This window comes from Monopterus albus, unplaced genomic scaffold, assembly GCF_001952655.1.
Source record: "Monopterus albus unplaced genomic scaffold, M_albus_1.0 scaffold372.1, whole genome shotgun sequence".
Taxonomy (NCBI): domain Eukaryota; kingdom Metazoa; phylum Chordata; class Actinopteri; order Synbranchiformes; family Synbranchidae; genus Monopterus; species Monopterus albus.
Window position 1 is genome coordinate 185,442 of NW_018128252.1, and position 26,851 is coordinate 212,292.

The window sequence follows — 26,851 nt, forward strand, 5'->3', positions numbered from 1 at the left end:
GGAATGCCTCAGACAACATCCTTAGATTATTTAATTTAATTAATCTTGCACAACCAAAACAAACCAAAACCATAGTTTTATTCAATTTAGTAGAATATCTGGCCTGATTAAAGTCCTGGCTACAGTTTTTACATCTGTCATCATCTTTAGCTGAATGAAGTGATAAATAGCTTTTCAGTTTTAAAAGTGGAAGCTTTAACCATTTGTGATCCCTGTTTGTCTCTCTCCAGCTTTTCGCCATGGTGTTTGCGATGTGTTTATTCAGAGGCATCCAGTAACCGCCGCGTGCACAGCATCACCATCTTCAGCTGTCACAAAGGCACAGGCAGAAGGAAAACAAAACTGTAAAATGTGAAATGTATTTGTACAGTGATAGTTTTTGTGTCTTATTGGTTTTGTGACATCATTTTGTACTTCACAGTGGCAGCCAGGTTTCCCCACAACAGACACACACAGGAAGTAATTCATGGCCCGAGGCTGAGGTTCTTAACTGTCCACAGTGTTTGCTCAGAAGTAAAGGATTAACGTCAGAGTGTAGTGGTTCAACTAGCTAAACACTGGGCAAACTGAATTATCAGTGGTCCTGTCAGCACAGAAGGGACTTTAGTCCAGGACTAATCTGGTCCAAATACTCAAAACACACCAGTCTGATTTCTAAACTTGATCTCACCATGATGACAGCTTTACAGATCACAGAGATTCTGCACAGTTCTGCACAAAACAGTTCAGACACCGTGAACATTCAGCACACATTATGTTGCGGTGAGCCTCAGAAGAGTTTATATTAGGATTAAATAAAAAGTGTTTGGCCTATAATGCTGAAATTTGAAAATTTAGTTTGAGCTGATCAACAATGGAAATCAGAATACAGTGGGCATCATGCAAGAACATTTTTGTATTTAAACATTTTTCTGTAACATATTTAAAATTTGGGTGACTGTAATTCTTGAAACAAGTGTCTTCTCGTGAATTTAGTTGGTACCTCAGAGAAAATTTCTTTCCAATCATTTGATCCTGCCACCTCACAATGGTTGTTCCCATGAGTGACTCTTGCCTGATGCCCATTGTCTTCAAAACAAGTCACAAGAGTTTGCACATTCATGTAGAGCGCTGTGTAAAGTATTATAAAGATAAAGTAAGTGTGTCATGGAGCACCTGTACATTTGTGCATCTTTACAAAATGAGATTGAAGCTATGAGAATGTGTGTGTATATGTAAATAATCCTCAGTAGGCCTGTGACCATGTACAGTGTGTGTTTATTTTCTTTGTGTACAGTATAATAATGTTGATTCTGTCAGTGATTATAAAATGAAATTTAGGTAAAATAACATTTTCTGTACTGTAAGTGTGTTTGAAAACTCCAGTTGATTTGTATTAGTGGCACTGATTGACATTAAACTGATTTATGTGATTTTAGTGCTGTAATGTTTTGTTTTTATTTAACATACAAATACTGCATGTGGAAATGTCAGCTGCTATCACAAGAAATACAAAAATCTGTACTGATAAAATCACCTAATGTAGCCAGTATTTCACAAGAAAAGAGAATAGTGAGAAAAAAGTTAACCTAATTTTGTGGTTGAGAAGGACGGTTGCCTTCTTCACTCATTCCCATCCTTCCACGATCTATCCTGCTTATCCTGTAGAGGGCTGCGAGGCTTCCTCACTCATATCATTTTACAGCGTCACCACCCTGTTTTACCTTGGGGTCAGTGAACTCAGCTTGGGAACTAGTTTTAATCAGTTGTCTCTTCTGTGTCAGAGGAGGAGTTCATTAAAGCAATGTTTGGAGTTTAAACCCAAGTTCAAACCTTTTAATATACACTACAGATGCCCTAATTGCTTTCAATTATCTAATTCAGAGCAGTGGAGACCATCTGCCTCTACAGGAAGCTATCCCAACAAACGTTTCAGAATACAGGTTGGCAACAAAATGATAACGAGTTTAAACAACCACACAGTCACAAAATAATAATGCAGAAATAGAGTTGGGTAAAGAAGTAGTTGTACTTTCAGTACAAGTTCTAAAAAGTCTTCATTTGCTTACTGTTATTTTAGGTGTGGTGTTGCCTGAACTATAGAAACAGAGCCATATCTACATCAGAAGAACAAATTACTACAGTCAACTCATTTTCTCCCCTAAAATCTGAAATTAATAATATGGAAACTGAATTTGGGCAATAGAGAGTGAGAGAATAAATCTGACTGGAGGTACTGAAGCAAAATATACATTACATAGAAACCAAACAACTACAGAAATAATGCAGGGTAAACATAAATCAACCATCTAAAAGAAAACAATGTAGTATATTTGAACATTGTTGAAGATTATTTGGTCATTGTTCAGTGAAAATGTGATGATTTAGATTTCTCTCAGATAAAATGAAGACCTAACTTTCTCTTTGATGGCTGAGGACGTTCTCTTCTTCTAAAGCAAAGTTGCAGTGTCATTGTTCTCAAGTCATTAGTCATCAGCTGTTCTTATAATTCTTAGCTCATGGTGGAGACATGTGTCACAGAGCCACTTACAGTAAATGAACCTCATGGTCAAACCATTCTGTCAGTTAATAATGCAGATTCATCCTCATACACACATGATTCAGAAGGCTCACATTGCATAGAGTCCTCTGATGCCTGGTAACCACTGGTTCAGTGCGTTTACACTCACGTCCAGGCTTGTAAACTGATATTGCTGGGGAAACAAAAGTGATACTAGACAGGCGTTGTTTCTGAACTTTGTGCTTCGGGATCTTGATATTTCCAAAAAATATTCATCTAAGTGTTTGAAACTGTTGAGTTAATCCAACACCAAATGCAGATAACACCACAGACTGGGGCAGCTGCACTGTACCTTGGACTGGTTTTGTCACATCTGGTTGGAGAAGGTAAGTTTCACAACAAAGATTCCACCTGAATCTGTAGTAATTTAATACTCAGATAGTGTTTTTCAGATGAAGGCATCACTTGATATTATTATTGTCTAGATTATGCTTGTAATTGTTAATGAAGGAATAATTGGTTTATGCACAACTTGCCAGAGTGAAGGTTCAGACACATTTTGCCTTTCATTAAAGTCACAATGTCATCACGTGTTAATGCATTTGTGAGCAGTGAGAATTTTATAAACCTACTAAACATGAAATAGACATTGTATCATAAAGGAATTTGATCATCTCTTGTTTTGAAAAAGCTGTTGTTTTGCTGCCAGAGTCCTTGAAGTGAGATATTCATGCCACACTGCCATTACAAGGCCAAAATAACTTTGACTAAACATACTGTATAACCTAACTAACTTTAAGCTACAAAGCTAATTCAAAGTTTCCACAAGTTTAGTGTCACAGCAGACTGCTGAAATGAAACTAAATACCTGAAATCAGTTGTTCAAACTTTTGAATAGTAATGTGTCTGTATATTAACAGTGCATCAATTACATGGGTAGTATGAATGATGACGAACCCACAGAGAATTATCAGTACAGAGTTTTTTGTTATTCAATGTATTGTTGTGGTTTTACCACCTGTACCTTCATTGTTTTGGTTCACTGTCACTGCTTTCCTCATCACCAGCAACAGCAGGCCACTGTATATAGCAAACGCCTCTTATAAAGCCACCATACAGTTTCTGCTCTGCGCCAAACAGCAGACAGACAAAGTAAGAGATGAGCTGGTGAACACAGTGGAGAATTTAGCAGCTTTTAGAGCTGAAAGGAAAATGAATATTGGACTTACTGTACAGTGACATTCTCCATTATGCAACTTAAAATTAATGTTTATGTTGCTCTGTAACTGCTGGATGTGTCAGTAGGCAGCGTTTTCTCACAAGTTTGCCATATCAACATTTAAAGGTGATAATAAATTGCTGTTGTGTTTACAATTAACTAATGTTAAGTGGCCAAAAATTCATTAATGCTGATATAAAGCTTAAAAGATCGCAGCCTATTGAAAAGATGGAAGTTGTTTTGATGTGTGCATACATATATATTAAAAATGAAAATACTGGCCACTTGTGACTAGCTTGCATACAAAAAGTCTGCAAAGTTGGAGATTGTTTTCTGTGTGTGTCACTGCGAGTGACTTCTTTTGCAACACATAGTCATTTAATTAAAGTTAATATACAAAATATATATTAGTGCTGCTTTAATTATGCATTTACAATGAGCTCTTCTGTCTCCAGGCAGTGTTGTTAAGGTGCGCTGTCAGCCTGGTCAGCCAGTTACTATGCCATGTTCATACCACTATGAGGACCACACTCACATCCCTCAGCTGTCTGTACAGTGGAGGAGTCCACACAATGAGCTGCTGTGTCACTACATCAAACACAAAGCTTTCCAGAACTGCACAGTGGGCTACAGTATCACCTACAGCCCCGGGAACATCACACTGGCCATCCAGCAGGTCAGACTGCAGGATTTTGGGGCCCATGTTTGTTCTGTGAGCAAACGACACGAGTTCTCTGACTACAGCATTGAACTGGCCAGGATGTCAGGTGAGTCTGACAGGTGGGGTCAAGATGTTCAAGTCCATTAAAGAACATGTGAGGTGTGATACTGTGGGCTAACCAGAGGCGTTTGCTTCTTTAGAGTCGGTTACTTCAGCACCAAGGAATGGTGGGAACCAATCAGGTATGTTTATATGAAGTACATGTCAGGCTCCTACTCAAATGTGACTACCTTCCTATATTTGTCAACATTAAAGGGATATTTCACCACAAAATGAAGTTTCAATTTATGATTGATTGCCCTTTAGTTAAATGCTGGTCTTCCAGTAGAAGGGAGCTAAAATAGGACTGATATGACTGAATTTCCTGATATTATTTAAAAACCTAGCTGCAGGATTTTGGACAGCCTGGTGGCAGTTAAGCTATCTTTGAATTAGACTGGTAAAAAGAGCATTACAATGACAAGCGAATGTGTCAGTGTCTCTAAAATGTATCAATGGTTGTAACTTAGCAATATTGTTAAGTTGGTAAAAACAAACTGGCTCACCTTAGTATGTTTATGTTTTAGACATAGGTTTTATATTGTTCTTGAAATCACAGCGATAGGTTAGCAATTTAGAAGTGCAATACTGCTGGCCAATAATGAGGACATCCAGCTTTTAACATCATCTAGGCAGTGATGGCCACACTGTGCTATGGTCAGTGGGCCTTAATGTTGAGTGTTGTCCATGTACTGTAAGAATGAAATAACACAGTTTCCATGAATATCAAGCACTAGCATATGAAAAAAGAATAAAACAGACCCCTAGACTGAGCCCTGGGGAATGCCATACTTAATTTTACACAAAGAAGAGACATAGTTATCAGTAAAAAAACATGTTGCTATTCTCTGGGCATGATGAAAACCAGTTTAATGTTTTTCCTGAAGTTCCAACACAGTTTTTCAGAATAGTTATAAATTTACCATGACAGTGTGAAATATTGCGAACAGGTTCGACAATGCTGAAATCAGTCTCATGTCAAGAGCTGCAGCAGTTATTTATCACATGTCAGCATTGTGTGGCTGACAAAAGCTAGATTTAAAATCCAGTTAACAAAAGAATGGAACTTCACACTCAGCATCTCAGGAGGCAGGGGCACTGATGGAAGGACAGTTCATTAGACTGACCAGCTAATTGATTATAGTGATGGCTATTAATGAGCTCAGAGTAGTAATATTTTCTTGCACTTCTAATAAAGGAATTACCTGAAAATAATAGTTTATTCATGGACACACAAGTGAACTGAACATAATGTAAACATACTATAATAAGACATTTAATGTGTGTTGTTTGTCTTTTCAGGTCACTCCTGACGTCTCATTCTTCTTCATGCTTTGGCATTATTTGTATGTAGGACATAAGCAAAGGAAAAAAACAATTTATTCAGTGAAAGGTGATGTAGCTACAGAAATGGACATGCTTTAGTTAAGTCTGGGGAAAACAGACAAACAAACAAGAAAAACACAAAACAATACACCTGTCCTGTAGAAAGCTCTAAATAAAACCTGCTGTGGAATGATATGTTCTGTTGGTTATATGACTCTGGTGCAGTGTGTGTGTGTGTGTGTGTGACCTTGTTTATTTGTAGGGATAGATCACTGGGAGCACATCGCTCTGAGGGGAGCAGAGGTCGTCTGTGGGGACTGGAGGCTGGGCCCCATGACTAATTCACAGATTTTATGAAAATGAAGGGATGTAAGGTTAAAGCAAGTGTTGGCTTTGGTTAAGGTTGGGGAAAGGGTTAAGGTTAGGCAAGTAGTGGTTCTGGTTAAGGTTAGGGTAGGTCTCTTGGAAATGAATGGAAGTCTGTGCACAGACCCTGTAAGTGATGATGTCTCCCAAAGCTCTGTAGTCTTATCCAAATTCCTCCTGGTACATTCTAGTTGACTTTTGATGTTCCTTGTGGTCAAGAGTGGAGTCTGGCCATGAAGTCCTTGTTTATTTAGTGCCCATCTTATAGTTGCCACTGAATCGCTTGTACCAGCCTTCATCATGTCATCCTGTAGGTGTCTTGCAGACACACGGTGGGTATTCTTAGCTGTGCTGACTAAGTTGCTAAGGACCCTTGATAAATATTGGCCCGTCTTCCACGGCCAGGCCACTTCCATAAGTTTTAAACTTCCTTATAATGCTCCCATTGGTGTCTGTTGGAATGTTAAATCTTCTTATACACAAGACCCTTCAGGTGTGATGAAATAATCTCCTCTCTCAGCTTCTGTGGAAGCTCCTTTGTCTTTTTCATGATTGCAACTCACCTTGAATACCTTCATGGTTGGTGTTTACTGTATATATGCATCACAGCTGAAGCAAATGAAGTTCTCAAAGGCTTAATTATGTTTCAACTCCACTTTAGGCCATAAAAGCTGTCAGAAAACTTTAAAAACAACAATTTTATATAGGGGTTGAATAATTGTGACATGGCTATCTTAACAAAACATACTGTTACAAACAAATACTACATCATACATTTTCTGTGTTGACTTTATGTATCACTCAACTCATAAAGAAGTCTTCCAAAGCAGAATCTTGCTCTTTGAAAAAACTTTAATTTGATAAACCCTTAAAATCTTTGGGGGTTTGAATATTTCTGATTGCAACTGTATATACACATATACATAAAAATAAAATTAAATTCCCCACTCACCCCCCACTTTGGGGCAATCTTGTATTCCTTCCTTCAAGCTCGGGTCCTCTACCAGAGGCCTGAGAGCTTGAAGGTCCTGCTCAGTATCTTAGCTGTTCCTAGCACTACACTCTTCTGGACAGAGATCTCAGATGTTGTTCCTGGGATCTGTTGGAGCCACTCTCCCAGTTTGGGGGTCACAGCCCCCAATGTTCCCATTACCACAGGCGCACACACACACACACACACACACACACAGAGTATATGAGAAAAGAATGATTCCTAGAGGGACACCGCAAGCGACACAAGTCAGATTCCTGTGTCCTAATACACACTGCAGAAGTCACAGTCACAGCTGACACACACACCACAAACAATCAGTTCATTTGAACTCAAATACACTCTGTGATCATTCATTACTGAAATGTGGATGTAATTACAGGAAGATGGGTTTACCTTGTGTCAGCCCTGTGATACATTGGCAAACTGTCCAGGGTGTACCCAGCCAACCTCTTGCTCAGTGCCGCCCCCTGTCGCCCTCTATAGGATAAGTGATATACATGTTGGATGGATATTTGTTTTTTTCTCTCTCGAATTCCACACTGACGAACAGTACAGGCTGTACTACGGACACTGTCCACTTGATGGCGGTGTTACTCGGCTCCCGAGGAAGACGGAAAAAAATTGACTGAAGCTGATGCTGTAACAGATTTATTTTCCCTTTCACTCTACTATCACTAACCCATAATGACAAAGTTAAACCATTTTCAGAATTTTTTAAAGATAAAAAAAGATTTTACTTACTAAAATCAGATTTATGCCCCCTTCTCTCACTCTCTCTCTGGGTTTAACTGAACTCCAGGGGATGTTCAGTGCCTTGGAAATATTGTTGTATCCATCCCCTGACTTATACTTTTCAATAACCTTTTCTCTGGGTTGCCTGGAGTGTTCTTTTGTCTTCATGGTGTAATGGTAGCCAGGAATACTGATTAACCAGTGACTGGCCCTTCCAGACACAGGTGTCTTTATACTACAATCACTTGAGACACATTCACTGCACTCTGGTGATCCCCATTTCACTAATTGTGAGACTACTAGCACTAACTGGTTGGACCTCTGTTGAATTAGGTCAGTCATTTTAAAAGGGGTGAATATTTATGGAATCACTTATTTCCCATTACATATTTAATTGACATTACTTTGTAAAAACCTGTTTTCACTTTGACCTTAAAGAGGTTTTTTTTAATTGTTTTTATCAAACAAAGCCAAATTATATTGACCATGACTGATTTATAAAATGGTAAATGGTAAATGGTAAATGGACTGTATTTTATATAGCGCTTTCTCACAGTGTGTTGCACTGGCCAAAGCGCTTTACAGAGATGATACACCATTCACCCATTCACACACAACATTCACACACTGATGACGATCAATTAAAGGGTAAAACATCCAAGGGGGTGAATACGTTTTACAGGCACTGTAATTGTGTTATTCATCAGGTAGAGTAGGACATTTCAGTGACGTGCACGTCTCTCTTCACATGGGAGTTGTATGAGGTTGTATGTATCAGCTTTTTATGTATCTTGTGTTTGTACTGCCATCTACAGTAGATTTGTGAAAAGTTGATGTAACTGTGAAAGTGAAAACTTTTATCTGAGAAGCAAATTGTTTTACTGGAAAGCTGAATTTTTCCTGTTGTTTGCCTACCACTGTGCTTTGGTCAGATTGTTAAATGTATATAATCTATATCCTGTGTACCCGCCTCTCCAGTGTGTCTGATGCTATTAGAATTGTTGTCTTGTCTTAACATTTTAATGCTCCAAACAGTTAGGCTGTTACTCAGTGAGGCTGACAGTTAGAAGGTATTATTTCAGTCGGTGTGGAGAACATAACACATATTCCATATTTAATGTACAATGTGATTTACATCATAGATAAGTACACAGGGTCATTGGTTTAAACCTAAACATGTGCAGGAAAATATTAGTGCAAAGCATCCTAGAAGCACATGCATCATTTTGAATTGATGTGCTTAGTGTAAGGCAGCTGCTTACTTCATTTTAATGGTGTTGATTAAATTGTTCTAACATTCTGGCATCTGATTTATTGCACACCATCTGGTTGTGACACAGTTGGCAGTAAAGCCAAAAGCCAAAAATGGGCCACAATGCTGTACTTCCTCTCTAGTCAGTTTAATAAGTGCTCAGTGGGCTGATGAGTCCTCAGTTTACTGCTGGGACAGGTTGTGAAACAATAGGCCCCTTGGCAGGGACATCAAAGATGCCATCAGTCCTACATGCAGCCACATGCCCATGTTATATCTGTATTATTCTGCAGGAGTGACATTTTTTCTGAAACTCTGCCTGTATGCAAGTGGTAGGGTATAACCTTTACATTTAATTTATTTGGCATCATTTTTATAGGGAAAATTCTATCTTCTCTCATATTAACTTTGAAACATTGGTCCTCCATTCTTAGTTTTGAATTAATGAACTCAGAATGTATTTTTCTCACTGAAGGGATCATTTTTTGGAAATCTACTTATTGCTCTGTTGCCAGGTTATGTAGCCTACTATAAACAGTATAATGAAATAAATGTTTAAAAGGACAAAAAAATAGTCAGAAAGCCCTCATTTCCCCTTTAAACACCCCCTTAGCAAGTGAATGTGGCCATGGGGGGTTACAAAGGTCAACATAATGTAGGTATAAAGACCTTAAATTTCTACTTAAGTAGAGTAGCCTACTGCACTAAGGTAAGTGTAGCCTATTTGGTTCCCTCCACCTACTGTCCACTCTTGTGCGTTCAATTAAAAAACCCGGAAAGGCCTTGAGGCAGCATTAATTGGACTTTTCGCTGGTCACGTGCCACTCTGATCCAATGGGAGAGATTAATTGAGGCGATGACGCACAACATTGTTTCTTCATTGGTGTCAACCACTTCCTGCTTCTCTCCCTCCCAGCCCTTTCTCTAATTAGGCAGTAATTAGAGTAAGGGCTGGAGTTAGACACGTAGTTGTGATGGTTAAGGTTGGGGTAAGGTGTTGGGGAACGCACTAGATTAATGAGTGTCTTCACAAAGATAGCTGTACAAATGTGTGTGCGTGTGAATGTGTGGCCGGGGCGAGCGGCGCAGGCCGGCGGAGCAGGGCGCGTTGTGCCCCGCCCCTCTCGGACACGTTGCGCGGGGAGAGGCAGCGCTGACAGGATGGGATTCCAGCCCGGTAGCCTCCCTGCGTCTGCTGGTTTCATGGTTTCACTCCATCAACAGTCAGCTCAGCGAGCCGGACGGGAAACGCAGGGTTTTCTTCTGGTGAGTCTGCTGCTCACACGGGCAGCCACCTCCTGGTGGGCTGTCACGGCTCACCTGGACTAATAACGCTTTAATATTAAGAAACTGCAGCGCAAAATAAGATGCACTTTCGGGTTGATATCGGTTTGAAACGCAGATCTGCACCTACAAGTCGGGTTATAAAAAGCCATCTGCTGTAAAACTGTAGTAGTAAAGTTCCCGCAGTGTTTTACCCTCTAAGGCATGTTTTGAATTTATTGTGCCCTAAATTGAATTTTCTGGCCATGAATCTCTGGATGTGAGGCTTTTTGAGTCGAACTTATGAAAATCTGCTTTGTAAACTGTGTGTGTATGTGAACTGACTGGCGAAAAGAAACGGGTCCATGTGTTTGGATGTTTGTTTCTTACATAATGTTGGACGACCTGCCCATTTGGAACAGGCAGAGGAGGGTTATTTAATTTACTGGCCTGTATATTCAGTTATTCAAGGTGCTGTGTTGTAATGTCTCTGACTGACAGGAATATACTGAACATTTAAAGATGCCTGTCACAGTTTCCCAGAGCCCTAGGTGACAAAGACATACATTGTGTCAAATTTAATTACATTTAAAATAATAAAACATAAGCTCAAACCAAAAACTGTATGGGATTTTTGTTTGATAAATCATTGGTTAGCAAAATAGGTGGGAGCCATTTGTTTTGTTGATCAGGGCAGTTTATTTGCCCCGTAGACATGTAAAGATACAGTACAAGTCTAAAAAGGATCAGAATCATCTTAAAACCATTAGTAGGTATGATTTGTGTGTGAATGTAGAACATAAAGTCTTCCTCAGGTCATTCAAACCTCCTCATTCCCAGAAACAGGACTTCTGGGGATTGTGGCAGTGGGTCTAACAAAGTTCAGCAACTTGAATTTCTCCTTGGTAGCTGTTAAAATGATCTTATCACACACTGACAGTAAATCAGTCCATTCTATGTCTTCTTCTTCCAACTCTCTATTGAAGCCATGTGATGCTCACACTGAGCAAAGTGTTCGAGGGTCTTTCATGGCTGCAGTGTTCGATGAAATGGAAACATTCTAGATGTGTTGTGTAGAATTTTATGGATGTTTCTTCAAAACTGATCTGACATGTTTGGTGTCTTTGGGATCTCAGAGTACAATTAAACAAAGTTTAGCAGCACAGCAGTCGTTCATAGTGATGTAAAATGTACAGTGTGTAATGGTTCACTATGCAAAGAAACAAACTTTTTTTAAAAGTCTTCATCTTTCACAACACTTTGACCTGGTGTTTGTCTGGCAGGTCCGTGGTGTCCTCTGCTGCTGCCCTCAGCCTAGCTCCACCATGTGGACCTTGGACTCGGATTACTCCGTTGACTGGCTCGCCAGCGATGAGGACAACTGTGGTAGCCCAAAGAGATTAAGTCCTCGGTGTGTGCAGAAGATGCCGATACCACCACCACCATCAACAACCACACCCTTAAGCGAATCTCCTACACGCTGCTTCTGCTCTGGAGCCACCCAGAGGTGGAGGAAGAGGAGTGACTGCTGGGACTGCAAAGATGAAGACGTTGGCTTTCCAGCCGCCCTGCAGACCCCAGCAGTCAGTCCACTTTCTGTGGAGTTGAAACATCATTCGAGGAGGAAGAGAACACACGGAGCTGGTTTGGACAGAATCCCTGGACAGCCTCAAGCAGACGCTGCAAACGAACTATTCTTGCACAAGGTGAGAGCTTCCCTCCTGCAGAATTATACTGAGTGTGTGGTGAACAAACAGGGATGGCAGACACAAACCCAAGGAGGTTTGATGAGGTTAAGCTCAGGGCAAATTTGATAAATCATTTCTTCATGGAGCTGCAGACTGTTGTAGAGATAAAATATATTCTTCATGTCAGAAGGTGTAAACGAGGCCTTCTGAACTCATGGCAGAAAGGTTAGAAAGATGAGCTAGTGATATTTTGAGCAGGAGCATATTTCATAGTACTGCCTTTCATATTACCTTTAAGAAAACTCTTGCTCTGCAAAAATGGTTTGATGACAGTTGACGTATGGCATTGATGCAGATGGTGCAACTGACCAAGTTTAAAGCCAACACCACAGTTCCTACATATCTGTTGAGATCAAGCTGATGTTCAGGAGTCCGTGTGTTGAAAATGGGTCTCCCCCACACTGTTGCCACACAGCTGGAAGCACATGATTATCTAACATATCTTTGTACAGTGTTGGACTCATTACTCAAAAAATGTAATACTTATTACTTGTTACTCTTCAAAATTAATATTAGTACCTATTACTCCCTGTCAAAAGTCACTCGTTACACTACTTGTTATATTACTTTTCCTTCACGCCCCACAGGTTGGTAATTACGTCCTTTCTACTCAAAATGTGCCTCCTAGCTATGAGAATGTCGGGGTAATCACCGGTAAGCACAGCAAAGGTTTCAAACCAGCAGGGGTTTTTTTCTGAAGCTTATGAATCCATAAAAGTTACAGGCTGATTGGAGGTTTCCAGCAGCTCCATTCACGCCACATTAGCCCCGGTCAGGTAAAACAGTGAGCCTCTGTACATGGACATTCCTGGACATGCAGTAACTTCAGGCCCTGTATTTTTCTCCACATCCTCTGGTCACATCCAAGATGATAATTCACCGTTGCCACATTGTTTATAAGTCAGAAAATAAGGAAAAGTGTGCCATGGGCATCTTAAACTGGTGCCTGTGACTGGTATTTTCCCAAGGATCTGTCTGTAAGATGGAGAGTCAGTAGTGGAAATGGACAACATTTCATCCACAAGCTTCATTAGTTCTGTGTTGCTTGTTGTAGCCTGCTGTTGACAACTAAAATCCAGTTTTGGTTGCTTAGCCACCAAATTGCTACAGCCATCCTGCACGGTCACGTAGGGCTCATCTTTGTTGGGGTGTATCTCCATGAGCTTCACATTGTTGTGCTGTCTTAAGTGTTTCAGGAGATTTGAGGTTGTGTTTTTCGCAGTGGAAAGAGTCTTACCGCTTGTCTACAACCATAGAAACTTCCATCTTCCAAGCTAGTTTACTGCTTATGGAGCTGCTAATAGTGACATGTGCACACGTCTCGACTACAGTCAATGTGAGTATCAATGTCGGATTTCAAATCAATCTTTGCTGTGGTCACAGCAAAAGTAACATTGAAAACAGTTGTTTTTGGAGGAAGTAGCTATAATATCATTACTGGAATTTTATTTGTAACTTTTTACTCTACTTGTTACTGGGGAAAGTAATATTATTACTTTTGAACCAGTTACACGTTATGGCCCAACACTGTCTTTGTCTGCTGTAGCATTAAGATTCTGTTGGAGGTGAGGGTGCTAGCCTAAACTTTGAAGAACCGCCCCAGACCAAAGGTACACAAACGCTACCAACAGGAGTGTTCAAAAACTTTGCAGGTTGTCTTAAAATGTACTGAATTTAGCGTCTTTAAACAGGCATTAAAATGCACTTTGTGTAGTATTACAAAGGTTGTAAAAAGTCTTAAATGTAATGTGGTGAACCCTGGTTTTGGTCATATCATACTGAGAGAAAGAAACCTCTTCACCCAAAGTAGTAGATAAAAGACCAGAATACAGTGCATCCACACGATTGCTCATTCTCTGACCAAAGGGGCACAGCTTTAGCTTTGTCTTTAATCTGAAATCATTTCAATTCTTACATCTTCCATCAGTCTTTTATCTACACATCTTAGGGCCACAAGCTCCTGCCCGCCCAGTGGATGTTAAACATACTTTGGGAGATCAGTACACATGGAGTGCAGGAGAGGGAAGCTGCAGGTAGGCGCTGACATCAACCTGGTGATACCAGCCAGTGTAACAGGGTCTGACGGTGCCAGTCATCAGGATAGTCTGGTGTTACCAGGGCTTGTGTCTGTCTGAGCTGCAGAGTGACGCTCGGACAAAGGCAGCACTTTGGTAGTTTGGGAAGCCACGTGTGAAGATGGCTGCCAGTTTCATCATTAGCTTAGTTAACGGCTCCCTCTTATTGAAGAGAGTGTGGACGTTTAGCTTCAGTATTAACGTGAGGCTAATGCCATCAAATGGGAGTTCCTGTTAACGGCCCTCAGGCATTGAGCTGTAAATCACTGGGTCCTTGATAAATAAGAAATCGAAGGAATTCAGATAAGCTGTACACACAGAAACACACTGCTCCTTATATTACCTGAGCTCTGGCTGATTATGTGACTTATTCAGTTTTAGGAAAGCGGTGGGAGGTGATCTGCTGTGGATGGGTGCATTTAAGTGGATATTAGAAAGCACTTTACATGGTGCAGCATTGGCAGTGTAAAAGCTAACCCAGTTATCTGTTCCACACAGTGCATGGAGCTGCAGTGCTACATCCAGCCGCTGTCATCCATCCTGCGGGGCCTGAGATCAGGCAGGTACTCCGAACGTAAGTGTCTAATCCCAGTTGTCACTCTCCGTCCTGTGCAGCTCTGCAGCTCACAGGCAGGTTTGCTAATGAACACACTGTGTGCAGATCACACTGCTAAAGATGAACCCATCATGTTGGGGTCGCTGACGCAGAGCGGGGTGATTTTAAAGGCTTTTTACAGGATGTTCTTCTGAATCACACCACATGGGCTGAGGATTAAGCCAAATAAATATTCTGATCATGGTCAACAGTGCTGTGACTCCTCAGGACCAGAAGTGAGGACCACTGAGCTAATGCCACCACTCAGTTAAATCCTCAGTTTGTCCAACTTAGCAGTATATTTGTTTATTTGTTCAGCTTCAGGTTACTTCAGCTGTACTTTTTTTTTAAAGGGACAGTGACATTTTGAGAAAAATGCTTATTCACTGTCTTGCCAGGTGGCAATATCAGTCTCATGTCTGGGGGTTAAGTACTGTGCTAGAATCAAGATGTGGTTGCCATAGCTTAGCATTTGATTATGTACTGCAGGCATTTCCAGATGAAAGGTTTAAGCAGGGAGTTTAGCTGTAGACTGTAATTAGTGATGCTGATGTTCTGCTTTGAGCAAATCAGGCTGCAGCTGTTTGTGGTTTTGTGGAGGCATCAGAGAATAGAGCTGAGGAGCAGGACAGTGCAGATGAGGTCATAACTGGTTACGCAGTTAGTAGTTGAATGAGCCACGTGCCTCCTCTCCTCATCCTCACAGCAGAGTTTCCCCTCTCTCCCTCAGGTCTCAGCAGTTTCCAGGAGAGTGTCGCAATGGACCGTATCCAGAGAATAATGGGGATCCTTCAGAATCCAAACATGGGGTAAATACATCAGCATCTGTTTTTAGTACACTGCAGGGGAAACAACAGCATGCTTGCTTCTTAATGTTCTTGTTTCTGTGTGTGTGTGTGTGTGTGTGTGTGTGTGTGTGTGTGTGTGTGTGTGTGTGTGTGTGTGTTTGACCTTTTTCTGTCCTGGGCCACCTGGTCAGAGAGAGATAGTGGCCACATGTCAGATAAACCGTAGTTAAAACTATTGGAGTGCTGATGGAACACAGTGAGGAATGTTTGCTGGATAAAATTGTTCAGCCAAAAAAAATCTTTTGGTTTCTATCAGTGATCACAGTTACTGCAGATTACTGTGTCTGCATACAGGACTGCTTTTCTAAAAGATTTATTCAAAATATCTGTAACTAGGGGTGTCTGCTTCAATCCAGGTCTGATCCAACACTTAAATGTCGATTAAATATTTATGACAGAGAGAAATAACAGCTGTAGTCTTCAACAGTTATCTTATTTTTACAAGCTCTTTGTTCAATATTAAGTTTATAAGGGTATTATTTATATGCAAAAGAGTTAAATGAAAAAGTGTGGTTGCCTAAAAATGATGCAACACACTTAGCTGATCAGTTTGCTACAGATTGTACAGAGGTGGAGCTTCTGACCTCAGTCTTTGGCTTTGCCAGTGCTGCCACAATATTAGATTTTCACTACATGATTATTGTGGCCAGAAAATTCACAAAAACAATATTATCATGATACCTACAGAAAATTAGAAAAGAAAAAAATGCCATCAGTCAAATTCATCTTTATTGTGTATACTGTCAGGGTAGGAGCTACCTAGCTAGTTACTGCATGATGGACTTGTTTTCCTCTCGATGTTGGGTGACAACCAGCATCAGGGTGCACCACCTATGTAACTGGAGTGTCATCCAGATAATTACTGGCTCTTTATTATTTATCATGTACCCCGTCGTCAGTACCGGTATATTGCGACATCCCTAGCTGACACTGCTAAAAAGGGGGGAGGAGGAGGAGAGGCAACGGTTTCATTAGCCAAGTTTGTATTTTGCTCACCCGATTGTCAGAGTTCATTAAGCAAAACTATGTTTTCAGTGACTTGTCTGTCAACATTACATTATCGATTAACATTTAGAAAATCGATTTTTGACACTGGTGAATCGATTCATAATCTTTCACATCTGCATTGCGATACATCTAAGAATCTAAAGACCCCCCACCCCCCACCCCAGTGGTATTGCTGCTTTTACTTTAGTAAATGATCTGAGAATTTTCTCCACCAATCCAAAGCTGCTGTGTTGAAGTGTGTTACACTGTACAGATGTTTATTTTTGTCACTCAAGCGTATAGTGACATCAGAAAGGTTGTGTGTGCGTTGAGTGTGGTGCTGTCCTGGCTGAAGTTGATCATGTTTTAACTCCGCCTCATGGCTGTGAGCAAACGGTAGGGCCTCGGCAGGCTGCTCCAGGGTGTACTGCTCTATTTATAGCCTGTGAATGGAACGAGAGCCTCCCCCCTCTGCCACGTGTGGGCTACAGCCTGTGTGTGAGTGAGTGAGAGAGACAAGTATTGTTGCAGCAGTGCCACAGTCACATTTCTCGTGGACCTGAACATGCTCTACTTATCTCCCTCTGAGCTCATGCGATGCTTGTACTGTATATGGATGTGTGCTAAGATAGCACCACACAGAGAGGAATGCACATACACACAGATCAGCCTGCCATTCGCCCGCTCAGTCTTTTTATTTATTCATTCTTTGTGCTATTTCACGTTGCCTACCAATCAGATAAAGCCAGAGCGCTGAATGTGCTGGCAGAAGCTTTATAAAGCTTATGTAATGACCATTGGCGAGACATCCCTAAGCCATCTGAGCTGCAGGGCAGCTCGACTCTGTAATCTGTAACTGAAAACCCCTCTGCTGTAGAAATGTGACAATCAGTGAAGTAACAAATGGCTTCACCCTGTCATCACTTCATCCTTCGTTTTGTTTTGCCCAGTGATGGAAAGTGAATATTTAAGTACTGTAAGTTCCATTTTAAGGTACTGCTGTCATACTGGAGTATTTCTATTTTATAGTGATAGTTCAAAGTAAATTCTGGGCTTTTTACCCCGCTACATTTCACAGTTATAATTACTAGTTTTTTAATACAAAACATCTGATCTGCTTCTAAAAAGTAACTGCTGCACATATTGTTAGCAAGTACATTTAGTTTGTGACAAGTGTCCTCAGAGCAGCTGTAATTGACATTTCACAGTGATGTTGTAAAGGTGTGGCGGTGATGAAACTGCAGAGAATCAGCTGAATGTGCAGCTCCCCTTGGCTGCATAGAGCTGTTCAGCTCATTGTGTAGCTGTCTGGCCCACAGCTTCACTGTTGTGGTTCTCTCACTGCCGACACAGTGAATGGTGGATTTGAAGTCATTAAACCAACAAGCCAGCAGTCCTGCGTATAGAGTAGTTAAGATTTGCTCCACCTCCAGCTAAATAAATAGTAAATATGTAAGTGTTTTAACTTTTGATCCTTACAGTACATCTCAGCATTCCATTGTCATTGAGTGTTTTTATATTAATAACAATAAAAACTCCCCCTCCCCCCTTTTAGGGGACGCTTCCTCAGCATTATGCTGAAAATAGAAGAAATGCTTCAAAGTTGGTTCCCTCATATCAAACCACATCGGCCCCAGTGCGAAGATGGCAACCCAGCTAAGAAGCAAAAGGTAAACGTAATTATTCATAATTCAGTTGCAGAGATTTATCAAAAATTCAGTTAGTTAGAAAATGTCATGGGTTTTGGAAACTTGTGGTTGATGCTTTCCACATATTACTGACATTTTACTTAAGAAAATAATAGGAAGATTAATGCATAGTTGCCTCCCTAACAATTAACAACAAAGATAAAAATCCTGCATAAAAAAAAAGTAGGGAAGTAGACCATCTGAATACTTGGTAGTGACTAGTGAGAAGAAGACAGCCACGAACCAGATTATGTAACATAATCCTGGGAGAAGATAGTGAAGGTACAAATATACTTTTACTGACAAGGATTTCCAACAACGCGCTCAGTTTCATAACAAGAGTAGAGGTCAGAATAATGAGGGCAAACCCAGTGTGACCTTGGGCCCAAGGACGTCGACTCCCAGATGGATAAATCCACAGCTGGAAACTGCCAAACAAAATTTAACTGAGCGCAGATGTCAGGGAGTCGGGTGATGAGGTTTTTAGGATATCCTGTGGGTACAGAAAAAGTCAACACTGTCACTTGCTGTGTGGCAGTTCCACATTACACTCAGTGTCCAGCTAAAAGTGATCCCACAGTCCTGCAAATCCTCCTTCATGACAGTGTTGATGTTCAGTTTTTAGTCGAACTGTTTCAGAGGTGTTGATTCAACTGTACGTTCATTTTGAAAGCAGTATCTGCTATTGTCTAACTGGACTGCTTTATATTAAGAGCTGTTCTTATTTTGTTCACATTTAAATTAGTGAGGCTAAAAAAAACTATAATGTAGTACAGGTCAATGGTGGCACATTACTTCTTCCATGTTGTTATTGAGGAATCCCGGCAATCAATATGCACGTTAATTTCAAATGTCTCCTCATTCACTGAAAAGCCCAGTGTATGTGATGTCATATCACAGTAGTAGACTAGAACCATCTTTGCATATAGATTGACTGCCATGAGCCCCCACCCCCGACTTGGTCCCTGTTACAACAAGGCTCTTCAATGGGTCTGGCTCACAGATACCTTTGACCACACCTCTCCACATTAAAATGTTTTGGAGCATATTTATGAAAAATATCAGTAAAAAGTTACATACTGTAGCTTTAATTTATGCAAGTGCAGTAGTTGATGTAACACTTTTTTTTTTTTTTTTTTTCCAGCAGCATCACTGCAGTGCCTCTCCATCTCCATCCTCTTCAAACATCAAGCCAGCAGCCTCGTGCTCCTTCACTCACCTTAAATGGCTTCACACATCACCCGTCTGCTCCATGAAAATTCCTGCATCAACACTCAGCCAGCCGGCTGCCTCCACTCGCTGCAGCCAGGAAGTGACCCAGGACAATGCCGTGTCCTCCAGCACTGACTCGCACACTGAGACCCTGCATCGCCTCAGCACTAATTGTCTAAGCCAGAGGCCCCTGCCTTTCCAGATCAGCTCACCTTGTCTGAAAGGACTCCTGCAGGCGAAAGACAGCATTATTGCTCCCAGGACTGTGAGAGACAGAGCCTGGTTGTCATGGCTGCCCGCAGAGGATACTTAACGTGCTGTGATGAAATCAGTGGCTGAGAGATATCTGGGTGAGACAGGATCTTATCGTTCAGGCCCTCACACGGCTTCCACAAGGCCTGGACATACTGACAAAAGAGGCCTTAAAAAGCATGTTTTGGAGTCTTCTAAATATATTTTGTAATCTACAGCCAATGTTTATCTGCAGCTCTGTTTTCAGGTTGTCCAGGATGAGTGGAAAGAATCAGAATATGACCCAAAAACACAAGACTGGTTCTTGGTTAAAATGATAACCTGTTTGATTGCCTTTTCAATGACTGTTGACTTTTAGAACACTTTAAAAGCTGTCACCTGTAAACGGCAAGGTGGTCCTCCATTTATGGGATCACTTTTAGCTGGGCACTGAGTGTATGGCTCAAAGGCCATACTAGAAAAACTACTGCACAAACTGTCAGGTTAAGCCACCACACTCTTGAGCTCGGGTTGGCTTCAGACAGAACTATGCAGCCAGATCCATACTTGATCGCTAGAGGTGTAAAGATAAACGGATACAAATTGGAAACTCCATACAAGAGTCGTATTTAGGGCTGCAGCGGTTGAAAACCACAGAGTAAAAATGGTCTAAAATCATGGATCTAATCTTTAGCGTGTTTTCTGTTACTTCTGTCTGTGCGCCACTCTAGTGGGCGTGTGTGTGCACACAATCTCCTCCCAGTGTTCATACATGCTCCCTTAATGACGCAGGTCTGGGAACAACGCCGCACACATTACAGATCACTGCAGGAGCAAACAGTGCTAGTTTTAGTGGCCACTGCAGAGTACAGAACATGTAGTGCTTGTGTTGAGTAGCCTGTGCTGGGAGTTTCAGACAGGATGTGGGTGCTGTGCTATCAAACCTACTGATGTCTGTGTTGCGCAGCACAAGAATGTAGCACAGCACAAGGTCGTGCATGCCATCCCTGCGCACTATGCAGAAGTTATATGTTCAACTTGGGCGTAGTGCTCTGTGGAAAGAAAGAATTGAGGCAAAGCTCCTTTCAGCAGACCCACAAGCTCCTCTTCTTTGCTGCAACTCGTCTACTCCTCCTCATTAATACAACTAAAGCCAGAGCTTTTTGATGGCACATACATGCATATATCATGCATCCAAGTCCGCTGCTAGAAAAATTAGGTGTCTGCCTGCTAACCACCCTGCAGACAGCTTTTTGGTCTCCTAACAACTGGTGTGTGATTTGTGTCTGTGCGCCACCCCTGTGCTGCACCCACTCCGTGACGAGTACAGCGCATACTGCATCCCATCTGAAGACAGCTTTGAAGACAGCTTAAAGCCATTTTCAGGTAGGACTGTACATGACATCAATCCTGCAACACCTGGTTTCACCAAGATAAAATCTGTTTAAGACATGTAGACGTTTTGCTTTATGTACATAGCTTTGCTCACAATTTACTCCCCCTGAAAGATGGCCTTTGTGATATTTTGTACTTCTGCAATAAATGTCTGCTTTCTAAAATGAAGTGCTTTTTCCTGTTTTAAACAGCAACCTCAGCAGCAGAACAACAAATTGATTATGCAGCATTTATTGTTTTTTTTTTTTGTATGCTTTGGAAAACTCAACAGGCAATGAAAACAATAAATATGGATATTATGCAAAACATTTTTGTATTGAAGCATTTTACACAATGTACAATATTCTTTTTTTCCTCCACAACATTAATATTCTCTACACATTTCCAAACAAACTTAACCTCCATGCAGAAACCCTGAAAATGGGATGTGGAGTAATGGGAAAAAAAAAATAATAAATGCACTTCTCATGTGGATTTTGTGCCATTAAAACCTGCTAATAAACCACATGGAGAAATGAAACTCTGCTGTTTAAAGTACATAAAATGCATGTAAAAAGTGGCCCACCTGCTCAGGAGTTCCCTACAACTGGTGTAGTCATGTTGAAACATCTTTGCGTGTGTGTATGCGTGTGTGTGTGAGGCTTTCAGAGGAGACAGTCCATGCCTGGCCATTCCCGGGCCTCTATGTATGATTGGAACTGCCTGCATCAGTAGTCTGTGTCCGAGCCCTCGGCGTTGTCTACATTACGGGAGAGCATATAGTTGTCCATGTCAATAGAGCGGCAGTTGTTGATGGCGTAGCGCAGCCTCTCGGCCATGATGGCCTGACTTGAGTATGGAGGCAGACGCAGCTGAAAGAAACAGGTCTGAGAGGTGGGCAGGCTGTCGTATGGCTGTGGATGACAAAAAAAGTCCCTTGAACATTGCTTGAAGAGCTGGAGTCAGAAGGCTTGGTGTTACTGTACTTTACATCATCACAATTATTTACTAAAACAAAATGTAAATGAGCCCAGTGGTTCTCTACTGAACACAGCCTAAGGACAAATGCAGTTTGACAGTTTAGTGCTTAAAGAGCCAGATATTGATCAACTTACCCTATCCACTTTCATGATCTGAAATCTCTGTGAGATGTCGGCCGTGTTGGCAGGCAGCCTCGAGCGTCCTGAGACGAAGCGCATGAAAAGAACTCGCTCCTCGTTAGAGAACTCCTCAAGAGTCTGCCAGAACCACTGCACCAGGGAGTGCTGCTCGTCCACCTCTCTGTATCGCACTACTTTCTTCAGTACGTCGCAGCAGATCTCAGGCATGCCGCACACCATCTGCTCCAGGTGCTTGGCAGTCAGCAGGGAAAGCAGTGGAACCGGTATGATCCACGACATGCCTTCACGCACTGCTGCTACCTGAGAGGAAGAGACAGGACATTCACATGCTCTCTTCACACCTCAAGATCTAGACAACCAAAACTATCTAGATGCTACTGCAGAGGCAAGCTCCACTGTCCAAAACCGTTAAAAATAGCAACACTGCTGCACTGGATGACACCTTCCTTTATTAAAATCTTCTCAATGTTTTGAGACAATTTCACATACATCGTCCTTGGTGCCACAAATGCTCACTGGAGCACCACATACGGATTCATCCCTGCCAGTCATAGTACCCAACATTTCCTCCTGTTTGTTTCATAAGAAAAAAAAAATGTGAGAAGCTGTTTTATGGAAATTGCTGAGACTTTTTGAAAATGAAACTACTTTTTTGTGAGTCATTTTTGTCACCCAGGCTTTACATTTTCTATAGGAGCCAATGGGCGTGGGACTCAGAGCCATAAAGACAGTAAGGAAGCCAGAACGTGTTGAGAGACAAACTAGCACATGGGTGTTTTTGATCTTTTCATAGGATTTGTTGACAATAAGAAAAAAGAAGATAAACACCAGTTTTATCCTTTGGGACAATGAGGTTTCTATAAATTAAATGTATTTAGCTTTGAGATCTGCTGCTTTGGTCTGCTATGAAGAGCTCGACAGTAAGGTTAACCTTGTTACCTCATAAGATCAGACAATTAAATATTGAGCAGGCCATAAAGCACAGAGCTTGAGGAACAAAAACATGCAACTGTCCAAATACTTGGGGTCTGGACTGTATGTGAGTAATCACATGCTCATACTCGCATATCACTTCTTTACACACGCCACTTTAAAAAAAACAAAAACAAAACACAAGCATGTAGTCACTGATGTCAGAGAAGAGTCTTACCTGTCGATCAATTTCATGCAGCCTGTACTCAATAGCTCTTTCCACATATTCCTTCCTGTTGGAGAAAGTGAGAGGGATGCTGTTTCCTCCTGGGATGATGGGCACCATTTTACCATCCGCACTCTGTCCAACAAAGGAATCCAGAGGAATCATCTGGAAAACAAACGCAAAATTCATCAGTACAGTACAACATTGAGATATAGGAGTACAGTACCTGCAGCGCTGTTAGTGGACTTTACATGTATTACTTTTCACTCTAAAGAAACTATATAAAATTTTAAATCAACATTGTTTCTTATTTACAATTAATGGCACCAGTGAAGTTGCTGACCATTAGAGGACAAGGATGCATGTGGGCAGCATAACGCACATCCCTGCCAGTGGTTTTACACTGTTCCACTGATCAGCAGCTGGTGGCTGTAACGCACAAAGACTAGCGGTACACCCGCAAAGCAAGGAAGAAAAAGACTGCTAGCAAATCAACATGGATATAAACCATGCATAATTTCAAATATTTAAAACAAACTGGCTTTGCAGATATTGTGTGCAGAAGGAAATACATTCATCATATTTGTTAGAAGATACAATATGTTACTGTGAAAACCACTGAATGTATACTTTGGTTCAAAAGAAGATGATCTGCAGGATGCCTTCAACTTAGTGTGAGAATCTCTGCAACATTTTCCTGAACCTGTCTATAGAGTAAAAGCTTATGTTTGGGCCATGAGAGATTATAATATGCAGCAACAATCAAAACTGTTAAATGATCTTCTGTCAGCTCTAACTAAATGTTCATTAAAAATGTTTGGCAAACTGATACATCAGCTGCACACTAACAAATCTGAGACATTCTTTGTTGAAAGGCTAACTGGAGATAATTCCTACTGAAACTGATGTTTAGCAATCTGCTACGGAGAGGTGGTAGAGACTGGGGTCTCTTCCCTCACAAATGACCTTTGGCTAAGTGCAAGGGTGGCCAATCGTGGTCCTCGGGGGCAGCTTCCCTGGTTGTTTTCCAACTATCTCTGCCCTACCCACTGCTGATTACCTGGATCAGGTGTGTTCAATCAGTCAGAAGCTAGAAGATACCAATTCACTTTCTTTCCTCACTCCACCTTCATCTAAGATTGTACTAAGTATCAACACAAAAATGTACTTTTAATACGAAGTAGTAGGAGGCTACTCAATGCAGAAAAATGTTATACTACACAGTATATTTCACTCATGTATTGATGTAATAGCTGGATTTGACTGCTATAGTTGGTTGAGGTGAAACTCTACTGAACTATTTTGTATCCAAGTGCAACTACTGATTATTTTCATTACTGATTAACCTATTGATTATTTTCTCTATTAATCGATAGGTTTGTAAAACCTTTGGCAATAATGAGAAATGCCTTCACAGAGCTCTAAACGATTATCAAAACAGTTGCTAATTCACTGTAGGTGCATGACAGCACAGCCAGTCTTGTCTGTACCTTCACTCACGCTCACACGTGCGTGTCTAAGTGTCAGCCCTGTGATAGACTGGAGACCTGTCCAGGGTGTACCCCATCTCTCACCCAGTGTCAGCTAGGACTGGCTCCAAAATTACCTTAAACCATTTGTGTAATGACATTTTTTAATTAATTCTTGGTTGACATTTACACAGATACTGACATACTGTATGAACAATAAGGTAATACTGGCTGATTTATTGGTCTAGCTCTTCTCGGTATGTTCTCTGTTGTCAGATAAATGAGTCAACAAACCACAAAAACTAAGGAGAATGTTTGAACCATTCAACAGTGAAGCTGCATTTATCCCCATCATGCAGTTCAGTTAGCAGGCCTAGAACATTTTGAAATAATTGTCTATAAAGATTTTCTTTAAATGAGTGATGATGCAAGTGAACAGTTCCAGCTGAAATATATCAATTTATTCCTGGACTGGCAAGAAGCAAGAAATTCCAATATCAAAAGTAAGATAACTGACAGCTCATCTGGCAGAATTCAGACTAATGCCAACAGAAAAGGCAAACAAGAAGATTCTTTCTCTCTCCCACACTTCCTCCTTTCATGCCAAAGGAGCAGATGCAGCCTCCTCCTCTCCTCCCTCAGCCTAGCCGACAGCGACGGCCATGACAGTGTTGTGGCTCCAAACCACAAGCTACAAGGCTGGGAGCAGGGCCAAATCTATGCCAGGCAGGATATTCTATATCAACAGCAACCCTGGTGTTCCTGAAGGCCACGGCTTTATAGAGCAGGGATTGTGTGAGGTTGTTTGGACAGAAGAGAGGCTTGAGGATATGCTAGCTTTCTGCTGTTCAAGCCAGCCTATCTGTGGGTTCTGGGGGGGAATTGTGAAGGGAGTGTGGCATGTGTCAGAGTGGTTTTATCAGTAACGGTTGGAGACACAGACATGCAGAGGTTTTATCAGTACTGGGAGAGGAACGGTGTGTACCAGAGTGAGAAGGAGAGCGACCTCAGATGAGCCCCGAGTGCTGTGTTTAAAAAAAGCTTACCTCCAAGCAGAGCTTACAACTGCTTAAAACTGGTAAACGCCAAATTACTGTCACTGTTTACTCAACCAGTTTAGAGTCTGGAGTGTGAACACAGACTTAGAGCAATGTTTGATTCATTAGTGTTCAACTCTGCCAGCTGTAAAAAGGCTTAACCTCCTATACATCACATCAAATTCACTGTTGGTTGCTTTTAGCTGTCAGTGGGCGTGACGTGTTATGGCATGTGACATCATCTGAAATTTGTTCTGGTTTGAGACAGTTAAGTCTGGTTATGGGAATTAAAAACAGGCTCGTGAAGCTGTGAACTGGTGGCTTACAGTGAGGAACAGAAGTATTTGAACACCCTGCGATTTTGCAAGTTCTCCCACTTAGAAATCATGGAGGGGTCTGAAATTCACATTGTAGGTGCATTCCCACTCTGAGAGACAGAATAAAAAAAAATTCAGGAAATCACATTGTATGATTTTTAAAGAATTTATTTGTCTTGCACTGCTGAACATAAGTATTTGAACACCTGAGAAACAGCAAGAATTCTGGCTCTCAAAGACCTGTTACTGTGCCTTGAAAAAGTCCACCTCTACTCCACTCATGGGCAGCACGGTGGCACAGTGGTTGGCGCCGTTGCCTCACAGCGGGAAGGTTCCGGGTTCGGGCCCCACCTGGGACCTTTCTGTGTGGAGTTTGCATGTTCTCCCCGTGCTTGCGTGGGTTCTCTCCGGGTGCTCCGGCTTCCTCCCACTGACCAAAGACGTGCAGCTTAGGTTGATTGGTGTCTCTAAATTGCCCATAGGAGTGCGTGCGTGCGTGTATGTGTGGTTGTACGTCTATGTGTTCGCCCTGCGATGGATTGGCAACCTGTCCAGGGTGTACCCCGCCTTCGCCCGATTGCCGGCTGGGATTGGGTCCG

At 41.5% G+C, this 26,851-nt stretch overlaps 3 protein-coding genes across 6 annotated transcripts in view; 2 read left to right on the forward strand and 1 right to left on the reverse strand.

Moving 5' to 3' along the window:
- Positions 1 to 428, forward strand: part of LOC109951256 (tetraspanin-18-like) — a 33,298-nt gene extending 32,870 nt beyond the window's left edge. For all 3 annotated transcript variants that reach the window (XM_020585639.1, XM_020585641.1, XM_020585640.1), the window contains exon 9: positions 231 to 428. In XM_020585639.1, coding sequence (XP_020441295.1) covers positions 231 to 278 — 48 coding nt within the window. In that variant the 3' untranslated portion in view covers positions 279 to 428. The remainder of the gene's footprint in view (positions 1 to 230) is intronic.
- Positions 429 to 10,009: 9,581 nt separating this feature from the next.
- LOC109951246 (uncharacterized) lies at positions 10,010 to 21,641 on the forward strand. Of its 2 annotated transcripts, none has more exons than XM_020585624.1 (6): positions 10,010 to 10,415; positions 11,696 to 12,118; positions 14,734 to 14,809; positions 15,561 to 15,639; positions 18,221 to 18,335; positions 19,498 to 21,641. In XM_020585624.1, the coding sequence occupies exons 1-6, from the start codon at positions 10,167 to 10,169 to the stop codon at positions 19,876 to 19,878; spliced, it is 1,323 nt and encodes a 440-aa protein (XP_020441280.1). In that variant the 5' UTR covers positions 10,010 to 10,166; the 3' UTR covers positions 19,879 to 21,641. The 2 variants fall into 2 exon arrangements, with proteins under 2 accessions (XP_020441280.1, XP_020441281.1); XM_020585625.1 differs by having other exon boundaries at positions 19,501 to 21,641.
- herc1 (HECT and RLD domain containing E3 ubiquitin protein ligase family member 1) overlaps positions 21,407 to 26,851 on the reverse strand; it is a 62,652-nt gene continuing 57,207 nt past the window's right edge. Inside the window, 3 exon segments of the mRNA XM_020585623.1 lie at positions 21,407 to 22,084; positions 22,286 to 22,591; positions 23,442 to 23,594. Coding sequence (XP_020441279.1) covers positions 21,899 to 22,084; positions 22,286 to 22,591; positions 23,442 to 23,594 — 645 coding nt within the window. The 3' untranslated portion in view covers positions 21,407 to 21,898.